This window comes from Nicotiana sylvestris, chromosome 10, assembly GCF_000393655.2.
Source record: "Nicotiana sylvestris chromosome 10, ASM39365v2, whole genome shotgun sequence".
NCBI classification, from domain to species: Eukaryota; Viridiplantae; Streptophyta; class Magnoliopsida; order Solanales; family Solanaceae; genus Nicotiana; species Nicotiana sylvestris.
In genome coordinates this window covers 45,526,191-45,537,141 of record NC_091066.1, presented here as the reverse complement: position 1 = coordinate 45,537,141, position 10,951 = coordinate 45,526,191, and the positions used below count along the sequence as shown (strand labels likewise).

At 45.1% G+C, this 10,951-nt stretch overlaps 1 protein-coding gene across 1 annotated transcript; it reads right to left on the bottom strand.

The window, feature by feature from the left end:
* Positions 1-7,516: 7,516 nt before the first annotated feature.
* LOC138879276 (uncharacterized) lies at positions 7,517-10,311 on the bottom strand. Its single transcript, XM_070158883.1, has 6 exons — positions 10,101-10,311; positions 9,646-9,738; positions 9,398-9,531; positions 9,134-9,271; positions 8,691-8,912; positions 7,517-7,903 (listed from the first exon to the last, which is right to left on the bottom strand). The coding sequence occupies exons 1-6, from the start codon at positions 10,309-10,311 to the stop codon at positions 7,517-7,519; spliced, it is 1,185 nt and encodes a 394-aa protein (XP_070014984.1).
* Between the last annotated feature and the right edge of the window lie 640 nt (positions 10,312-10,951).

Sequence of the window (10,951 nt, the reverse complement as noted above, 5' to 3'; positions counted from 1 at the left end):
GTGCCTTCCCCTCCTTAGTTTTTCTTCTACAGGCATTTGACAGTCTTAGGTCTGAGCTGCTCTTTCATGGGGCTAGGCTCAGGAAAGCTCTGGATGAGGGTAGGTCCTTAGGCTCCTTTGCGAGGAGAAGGAAGTTGAGTTGACACACTGGCGATATGAGGCGTTCCGGAGATCGAATTACGAAAGCTACTTGATGGAGCATGTAATTTCTCATCTCAGGCAGGTATGCATTTTGCCTTTTGACCCTTTGGGTTAACTTTTTGCCTGTACCAGTTGCAGAAAAAGATGGAGGCTCTGGAGCACCTCAGTGGTAAAGCCAACCGAGTCAGGAATGACTGTGGTGAGCTAAGAGCTCAGGTGTAGGCTCAAGCTTTAGAGGAGAAAGGTGCCTTGTCTAAAGCTCCTGCCTTCGAGGCCCAGCTCCGCTTAGCGTTCCGGAGATCGAATTACGAGAGCTACTTGATGAAGAAAGTAATTTCTCATCTCAGGCAGGTATGCATTTTTCCTTTTAACCCTTTGGGTTAACTTTTTGCCTATCCCAGTTGCAGAAAAAGATGGAGGCTCTGGAGCGCCTTAGTGGTAAAGCCGACCGAGTCAGGAATGACTGTGGTGAGCTAAGAGCTCAAGTGCAGGCTCAAGCTTCAGAGGAGAAAGGTGCCTTGGCTAAAGTTCCTGCCTTCGAGGCCCAACTCCGCTTAGCTTGTGACAATGCTTCAGTTCAAGCGGATATGATCACGAAGCTTGAGTCCAAATTTTCAAAGGTTAGGGCCGAGATCGTTGATGCTCGGGCTGAGGCAACACTAAGCCGGACTAAGGCTGATTAGGAGATGGAAATTCATTTGAAGGATGATACCAATGCCTAATCCGAGTTGAAGAGGGGAAAGTGAAGACGTGGCTGATAGGTCGTAGTCCTCAGGGGAGGGGCATAGACTTTGCCATGTTGTATGTGATATTTCAAGAGCATGTTTGTAGATGGAGGGTGCACTTTCATGTATGTAAAATAGAAGAGAACTTGAAGATTTATTGCTTATGTACACCTTTCTACTTCGCCTCTGACCAGGTGGACTGGTTTTGGAGTTGGTGAGAATCCTTAGATTCGTAATACATCTTCGGGCTCATCAGGCAGGCTCGGGGGCTCTTACGCGTTCGGTCGATGCGGCCTTTAGTGTAACCTGGCATTAGAGCTCTTATGCTTCTGCTCAACTATTTTGGGTTTAGTCTCTAAGTCGGGCTTCGACTCGAGCCCATTCGATCCTCAAGCTTTTGTGTCTGCATGGGATGGCAACAGTGGCTCTTACGCCTTGCCCTTGGGAACTTGTATTTTAACGATTTTGGGTTTAGTCTTCGAGTTGGGTTTCGACTCGAGCACAATTAACCCTCAAGTTTTGTATTTTCGTAAGCTGACGACAACGGCTCTTACGCCTTGGGTAGTTGCGACCTTTTAGTGTGTGTAGCCCTAAGGCTCATGAAGTTGGCGAAGAATGCTCTTATGCTTTGCCCTTAGGTATGTATTAGTTAACTATTTTTGGTCTGGTCTACGAATCGGGTTACGACTCGAGCTCATTTCAACCCTTAAGCTTTTAAAATTTTTAGCTGGTGATAGTGGCTCTTATGCTTTTGGTCGTTGTGACCTTTTAGTGTATGGCCCTGAGGCTCATTAGGCTGGCGGCAATGACTCTTACGCCTTTTCCCTTGGGCATATATAGGCTTTGTTTTCCTCTCGTTAAGGACTTTTGAAATTCTTTTGCCTGACCCGTCGTCGGTTCAGGAAGAACCTCAATTTCAAATCGTTTGAGGCGATGTTCGAGCACCTCGAAAGGTTTAGCTCGTAAGTTGAGTAACTCGAAGCCTTGTGATTTGGAGCTGACATGGTCAAATCTCTTTTGCCTGTCGAGGGTAGCCTATTTAACTAGTTCTTTTCGAAGTAGATTCGAAATAATGGCCTGTGATTTTATAGCGACGGTCGGGCGTCCCCGAATCGCATTGATTCGGCTGGTACAATCGTATGACCGTTGTCATTTGTGTTTGGCCGAAGCAAATTTTGGTCCCGAGTATAGTAGTTTCGGCATCTATATCGAGGGTATGCCTTTTTAGGGGTCTTACAAATTCGATATATAGCCTAAACTTAGGGATCGAGTTTTATGCCTGTAGTAAGGTCTTACAAAATTTCCATGCCTGTTGAGGTCTTACAGTATTTTCATACCTGTTGAGGTCTTACAATATTTTCATGCCTATTGATGTCTTAGAGGTGTAGTTGTTGATACGCGATGCGAGTTTTTATTTGAGACCGAGTCTGTCCGCTTGGGGTTTTATAGCCCCAAGTTTTTATGTTAATGGCGATTGGTGTTAATCTCCGAGTCGTTGAGATTGCTTAGGCTCAGAGGACATTACTTGTGAGCTCAGAGTTGCCTCATTGAGGGCTTATGATTTTGGAGATTCTGACCCTGGGGTCATGCGCTTTCTGAGTTTGCAATGCCAATCTCCAAGTGTTCGGGACATTTTTTCCCTTTTGGAGATGTTTCGTGATTTCCATGCTGCCTTGTGGAGGTCTTATGAGCATGGAGTTCTGACCCTGAGGCCATTCGAGTGTCGAATTTTTTATGCTAGTCTCCGAGTATTTAGGGGCGTTCTAGATGGAGGGATCCTTGCTATGAAAAATGCTGAATTTGCTTTGGAGTACGAGATGCTTTTGGTAAAATATATTCTTTTATTGCTTAGAATAAGTACATGTTGTTTTGTTGCCATGAGCACGGCTTGTGCAGACACGGCTCTCTTGACTGTTTGGCCCGGTACATTGTTCTCTATTGGAACTTAGTTAGTCTTTCCCGGGTTCCTCCGAGTGGATGACCTCTCAATGGGGTGCCCTCCAGTGTTTGGGATTGATTACAAAAGAAGCCTTGTAAGCTTGTTGGGTCCTCCTTACTTAGATCATGGACGTTGCCTCATTAAAAACATTACCGATGAAAACCTCTTCGGGACAAAGCTCGACTGAAGGGAAAGAGTGCAACAGATGCCATTAAGGCATTGAGATCTTCGGGTTGGGTTGACACTTTTGACCACCCTAACCGGGAGCCTGCATATGGGTTAGTGTAAAATATTGAAAGTGGGAGGTGGGCTTACCTTATCGCGGGGTGCGCAGGCGATGTTTCGAGGCATGATGTGTCCCTGTTGTTTGGAGTGAGGACTCGGTATAGTCCTCCGTTGTGTTTAATCGGGCTTAGCCGAAGATGTTGTTTGATTACCCTTTGACTTTCTCGAGAGTGGAGATATTGGTGCCAGCGCTACGTTACGTAACACGAACACTTCCCTTGCCGCGTGTTGTTCCCCATAGACGGTTTTAATTTTGTCCTTTGTTGGGGATTTTATCATTTGGAAAAGAGGGGATGGCACTGCTTTCATGACGTGTGTCTGCGTCCATCCAAATAAGACGTTTATACCTCGCATCTCCATTGATAACATGGAATTTGGTGTTCTGGTCTGCACCGGCCATGTTAACTGAGAGAATGGTCTCTCTTTTCATTATTTCGATTGCCGTGTTGAATCCGTTAAGGATACTATAGGTGGGCATGATTTGGTCGGGCAGTCTGAGCTGCTCTATCACCCTTGACCCGATAATATTGGTCGAGCCAACTGAATTCACGAGCACATGTTTTATTTGAAATGAATGAAAAGAAAGAAGGTTGTCAGTGTGTTGTTATGAGGTTGGGGCGAGGTTTCGAAGTCTTCCTCACCGAACGTGAGGGCATCTTTGGGTACATATCCCCGGGTCCATTTTTCTCTGCCGATGGATATTTTTGTCCTCCTCTTCACAAGTTCCCGGGAAGTGTCGATGCCCCTCCAATATCATGATAACATGTCATGGCCCATTTGATTCTTTCTTCTTGGCCACCTTTCTTTCTCGGAACCGAACTTGAGCCCGATTGCCCGAAAATTCTCGGCGTGACTTTTATTGAGTAGCTTGGCAGTTTCCTTTCGGAGCTGGTGGCAATCTTTGGTCCTATGGCCATGCGTACTATGAAGTACATGTACCAAGTTATGATTTCTCTAGGAAGGATCCGACTGAATAGGCCGAGGCTATTTGGCGTCCTTGGTTTTGCTGATCAGGAACACAATGTCCGATACAACAATGTTGAAGTTGTATTCTGATAGGCGAGGTGCTCTCGTAGGTCTCGCGTCTCCGTCGAACCTAGCTTTGTTGATGAGTCCCCGAGGATCCTGTCCTCAGTCTATTATCCGATCGTTGCAAGGTGGGTTGTTCCTTGGGGCATTCCTTCTATGCCAGGAGCCTGTTTGGGTATACTGAACCCGAGGGGGCTCCCAACTGGTCATCCTCGACCCTGATTTTTGGCAGGTACCGGTTGTGGACGTCCATCCAGGTCGTAGCTGGATACCCGATCAAGTCTTGTTTTAATTGTTCTCAAGCCACCGAGCTTCATTCATTCAGGCGTTGATTGAAGGCCTGCACCGCCCAGTTATCGGAGACCGGGGGGTAGTTCCATTCATTCCGTTTGGAAACGAGGAACAATGTCTTACAGCATTTCATTCTCCCCTTGCTTAATCTTGAATACGTTGGACTTCCTTATTGCTACTTTGATGGCACCGGCGTGTGCCTTTATGAAGGAATCTGCTAGCATGGCAAATGAATCTATGGAGTTTGGGAGTCATGTTTTGATGCCACATCATGGCCCCCTTCGTGGGCATTTCTCTAAACATCTTCAGCAATACGGACTCGATCTCGTCGTCTTTTATGTCATTTCCCTTTACTACGCATGTATAAGCAGTGACATGTTCGTTGGGATCTGAGGTCCCGTTGTATTTTGGGGGTTCTGGCATTCCTGACTTCTTTGGAATATGTTTCGGAGCCGCTTCCCCTGGGAACGGCCTTCGTACAAACTTCTTCGAATCTACACCCTTCAGGACCAGGGGTGCGCTCGGGATTTGATCTACTCTGAAGTTATATGTTTCAACCTTCTTGTCATTGGCTGCTATCATTTCCTCGCTCGACTCAATCCTTTAGGTGAGGTCCTCCAGCATTTTTACGATGGAAGGATCGGCTACTGATCCGTTGCTGCTTGATCTCTACGGTACCTATTCGGTTGGGGGAGTAGTTTCCGGTACTACTGTGTTGGGAGTCTTCAGGTGGCTTTGCAACTAAGCGATAGCCAACTGTTGTGCCGGCAACATTTCAAAAATAACATGAAGACTAACTTCTTGCTCTTCTCAGGCTGGGGTTGGGTTTCCTATTGGTCTCCATGTTGTTTGCTCCTGTCAGTATGTGAGGTTTTGTTGACCTGCTGTGCGTCTTGCGAACCTATGTCTGCTGGAATCGGTCTAGGCACGTTGTTGAGGTTCCGTGGTGGCGCGTCAATAATTGGAACAGCCACACTATTTTATCCGAGGTTTTAAAGGTTGTTGTTCTCAACTCCGTTTACTAATCCAGACATTTTGACCTAAAATCGAAGATCTTGGACAAGAAAAAGTGTGGAAGGCAACTTGCATTGTGTAATGAAACCAGCAAGAAACTCATCACTATTATTTTTATCCCCACGGTGGGCGCCAAACTGTTTACTGAGAAAATGGTAATAATAATTTAATTTGTTGATGGGACTCTAAAAATATGTGATCTATTTTTATGCTAATTTTTAGAGAAGTTGATGCTAGATGTGTGAAGATAAAAGGTAAAATGCGAGCTAGAACAATGTTACAATCAAACGAAAGAGCTAGCTGTCCGAGCCTCGGGCTATCTGATGAAGGGCCTCGAGGTCGATGCCTGCGCTCAGGCTCGAGCTAATGGGGGTAACCGGTAAGGGATTAATAGTTAGGATATAACCAAAGGGGGGATCTTTATGGACGATAACAAGCAATAAATGAATAACAAACACGAAAGCAATAAATGAAAGTGGTAGTCTCGCGCGAGTAAGTTCGAGAGAAAAGAGAGAGAGTTGTTATTGATCTTTTGCAGAATAGTTAGAGCAACAACAGCCCTTACAAAGTGATGAGGATCCCCCTTATATAGGAGGGGAAATCCAACATAGTACAAAATGTATTAATTTTAAAGGCATGGAGATGGTACGGCTAGAAGTGACACCATAATATAGGTTCCGGACAGGCCGGCTTTGTAAAACTTAGCCGCGTGCCTTGGGAGTTCCCCATTTTACTCTAGCCTTGACCAGTATACTCTTTAGGTTGGCCCTCGACGATTATCGAGGGAGGGAACTCGGTCACAGCTTCGCTTCCTCGGGGTCTCGAGGTGTTCTTCTGAAGTGACTTGATAGAAAGAAATTGGACCCACTGATTTCGCCGCATACAGATAGTCTCTGCATTTCTCAGAATGAAGCGCTGGGAAATGATTCTTATACCCGACTCCTCGGGCTTCCCATGACGACATCATACCGATGACGCAACCTATGGCATAAGTTTGTACGATAACCGGGATGTCCCATGGAGCCGCTTATTTTGCCGCATACAATATTCATGATTATTAGCCAAAACCATGTTAGAATCACTTAGCACAATGATTTCCTTGGAAAACTACCGAAAATTCGTAGAAACCCGAGCTCTCTAGGTGAGAATAAGAAAATAACACCCTGAATCTCGTATTTGTAGTGCACCCCTAAGATTCAAATCTCGCTGATCGCCAAAAACCACCGCCTCCGCGCTCGCCGCTCCGCTGTCTGTGGAATTTTCACCGCGGCTGCGAATGCCTCCAGTTCCTGTGGTCGCATCCCTTCTTTTGCAATCTGGGCCAGCCTTCTCCGCTGATCGCAGAAATACTATCGCCCCCGCAAAAGTCCTTCCACCACCCGCAAAATTCTGGCACGGCCCACACTCCCAACTGCAGAGATCAACATCAGCAACACCAGCAGTTGTTTTCAACAGCTATACCCATCTGATAACTACTTGAAACACACCCGAGGCCCACGGTACCTCAACTAACCCCACCAACACATCCCATAACATCATTCAAACTTAATCGAATATACGAATCACTCAAAACAACACCAAACATCAAATCAAATCTCGGATTCAAGCCTAAGAACTACGAACTACTAAATTCTACAAATGACCCTTGTCCGAATATTCTCAAATTTTTCACACAAGTCAGAAATAACCCTACGAACCTACTGCGACCCTCGGAATTCCATTACGAGGTTGTCTACTTATAAGATAACATCTGGTTGACCTTTCCCAACTTATGCTTCTAAATGGGAGGCTAAGTACCTCATTCCACTCCAAAGCTCTACAAACGCAAATCAACCAACATGATATGATTAAACACAACTAAAAAACACAGAGGAAAACAATAATGGCGAAAACAGAGTTATATCTCATGAAACGATTGGCAGGGACATTACATCTTTCCCATTTTAAGCAAACGTTCGTCCTCGAATGAGTCTAGAAACATACCTGAAGCCTCAAATGGGTGTGGATATTTTCTCCGCATATCTTGCTCGGTCTCCCAAGTAGCCTCCTCTACGGGCCGACCTCTCCACTGCACTTTTATTGAAGCTATATCCTATGATCTCAACATGCGGACCTGCAACTCCAAGATAGCCATGGGCTCCACATCATAAGTCAAATCACCGTCTAATTGAACCGTACTAGAATTCAAAACATGAGAAGGATCACTGATATACTTCCAGAGCATAGAAACATGAAATACTGGATGCACTCCCGACAAGCTACGCGGCAAAGCAAGCTCATAAACCACCTCTCCAATTCTACGAAATACCTCAAAAGGCCCAATGAATCGAGGGCTCAACTTGCCCTTCTTCCCAAACCTTATAACACCCTTCATGGATGAAACCTTCAGTAGAACCTTCTCTCCAGCCATATAAGATACACCACGAACCTTTATAACATCATACCTCTTTTGTCTTGACTGCGCTGTATGAAGCTGCTCCTGAATCACATTCCCATTGTCCAAAGCATCCTATACTAAGTCTGTACCCAAAAGCCTAGCCTCGTTCGGTTCAAACCATCCCACTTGAGATCTACACTTCCTCCCATACAAAGCCTCATATAGAGCCATCTGAATACTCGACTGATAACTGTTGTTAGCAAATTCCGCAAGTTATAAAAACTTGTCACATGAACCTCCAAAATCAATTACACAAGCGCATAACATGTCCTCTAACATTTGAATAGTGCGCTCGGTCTGTGCGTCAATCTGAGGGTAAAAAGTTGTGCTCAAATCAACCTGGGTACCCAACTATCGTTGTGCGGCCCTCCAAAACTGCTGTGTAAACTTAGTAATTGTATTTGAAATGATGGACATTGGAACACCATACAGGCGAAGAATCTCTTAGATATAAATCCTAGCCAACCGCTCTGAAGAATAAGTAGTACATACAGGAATGAAGTGCGTGGACTTGGTCAGCCGATCCACAATCACCCAAATAGCATCGAACTCTCAAAGTCCGTGGGAGTCCAAACACGAAATCCATGGTGATCCGCTCCCACTTCCACTCTAGAATATCTATCTGCTGAAGTAAGCCACCTATTCTATGATGCTCATATTTCACCTGCTCACAATTGAGACACCGAGCAACAAACCCAACTATATCCTTCTTCATCCTCCTCCACCAATAACGTTTTTACCAATCCTGGTAGATCTTCGCGGCACCTAAATAGATGGAATACTACGAGTTGTGGGCCTCCTAAAGAATCAACTCCCGAAGCCCATCTACAGTAGGCACACATATCCGACCATGCATCCTCATCACGCCGTCATCACCAATGGTCACATCTCCGGCATCATCATGCAAAACCTTGTCTTTGAGGACTAACAAATGAGGATCATCATACCGGCGCTCTCTAATGCGATCAAACAATAAAGACCGAGATACCACACACGCTAGGATCTGACTGGGCTCCGAAATATCCAACCTTACAAACTGATTGGCCAAAGCCTGAACATCAACCATAAGAGGTCTCTCACCAACAAGAATGAATGCCAAACTGCCCATACTCACTGCCTTCCTACTCAAGGTATCGGCCACCACATTGGCCTTTCCTGGATGGTACAAAATAGTAACATCATAGTCCTTTGGTAGCTCCAACCATCTTCGCTTCCTCAAATTGAGATTCTTCTGTTTAAACAAGTGTTGGAGGTACGATGATAAGTAAACACGTCACAAGACACACCATAAAGATAATGCCTCTGAATCTTCAATGCATGAACAATGGCAGCCAAATCCAAATCGCGGACAGGGTAGTTTTTCTCATTAGTCTTCAACTGACGAGAAGCATAAGCAATCACTCTACCCTCCTACATCAACATAAATCCGACACCGACCCGAGAAACATCACAATATACTATATAAGAACCTGAAGATGATGGCAGAACTAAAATTGGAGTGGTGGTCAAGGCGGTCTTGAGCTTCTAAAAGCTCACCTCACACTCATCCGACCACTTAAAAGGAGCACCCTTTTGGGTCAATTTCGTCAATGGTGACGTAATAAATGAAAATCTCTCAACGAACCGACGGGGATAACCCACCAAACCAGGAAAGCTACTAATCTCTATGGCTGAGGATAGTCTAGGTAAACTCTAGACTGTATCTATCTTCTTCAGATCAACCTGAATACCCTCAGTGGACACCACATGCCCCAAGAATACCACCGAACTGGGCCAAAACTCACACTTGGAGAACTTTTCATAAAGCATCTCCTCCTTCAACCATTGCAATACAACTCTCAAATGCTCGGCGTGCTCCTTCTGGATACGAGAGTACACTAGGATATCATTAATGAATACAATAACAAATGAGTTGAGATAAGGCTGAAACACACTGTTCATAAAATACATGATCGTTGTTGGGGCATTGGTCAGCCCAAAATACATAAGAAGGAACTTATAATTACCGTATCGGGTCCTCAAAGCTGTCTTAAGAATGTCCGAGTCCCTGATCTTCAACTGGTGAGACCTTGGCTGGAGATCAATCTTGAAGAACACCCTCGCTCCCTGAAGCTAGTCAAATAAATCATCAATACGAGGCAAAAGATACTTATTCTTGATTGTAACATTATTCAATTGCTTGAAGTCAATGCACATACTAATCGTGCCATCCTTCTTATTCACAAATATATAGGTGCACCCAATGGCAACACATTAGGCCTAATAAACCCCTTATCAAGGAGTTCTTGAAGCTTCTCCTTCAATTTCTTTAACTCCGCTAGTGCCATACGATATGGTGGAATATAAAAGGGCTGCATGTCCGACACCAAATCAATATCGAAGTCAATATCCTTGTTCGGCGGCATGGCCGGCAGGTCTGCAGGAAACACATCCGGGAACTCTCTTACCATCGAAACCGAATTAACACTAGGAGTCTCTGCACTGACATCCTTCACAAAGGCTGAATAAGAAAGACATCACTTCCCAACCATCCGCTGGGCCTTCAAGTATGGAATCACTCTACTGGAAACATAATCTAAGAAACCTCGCCACTCAACTCGTGGCGCTTCCGGCATAGCCAATTCGGCGCTTTAGCATGATAGTCTAAAATAGCATGGCACGGAGACAACCAATCCATACCCAATATCGCATCAAAATCCACCATACTAAGCAACAAAAGGTCTACTCGGTTCTCCAAACTCCCAATAGTTACCACACAAGATCGATGTACGTAGTCTACTACAATAGTATCGCCCACAAGAATGGATACACGAACAGTTGAAATAAGAGACTTGGGGGGCATATCTAGATAATCAGAAAAATATGAAAAAGTGGAACCGGATTAAATAATACAGAGGCATCCCTATGGCGAACTAAGATAGTACATGTGATCATAGCATTTGAAGCAATAACATTAGGTTTGGCAGTGAGTGCATAGAAACGAGCCTAATCGCCACCTGAGCGGCCTCCCCCTCTAGGGTGACCCCTAGTTTATAGACCTCCACCCCGAGATGACTGGGGGTGGGGAAGTAACTGGTACTGAACCGAAGT

Excerpts from the sequence above, each read along its gene's own strand:
- LOC138879276 (XM_070158883.1), bottom strand. The coding sequence starts at position 10,311 with ATGGTAAGAGAGTTCCCGGATGTGTTTCCTGCAGACCTGCCGGCCATG. Across the intron at positions 9,739-10,100 it reads GCCTAATGTGTTGCCATTGG|TGTACTCTCGTATCCAGAAG; the intron begins GTGCACCTATAT and ends ATGATATCCTAG. Across the intron at positions 8,913-9,133 it reads TTTATGGTGTGTCTTGTGAC|GCTTTGGCCAATCAGTTTGT; the intron begins GTGTTTACTTAT and ends GTTGATGTTCAG.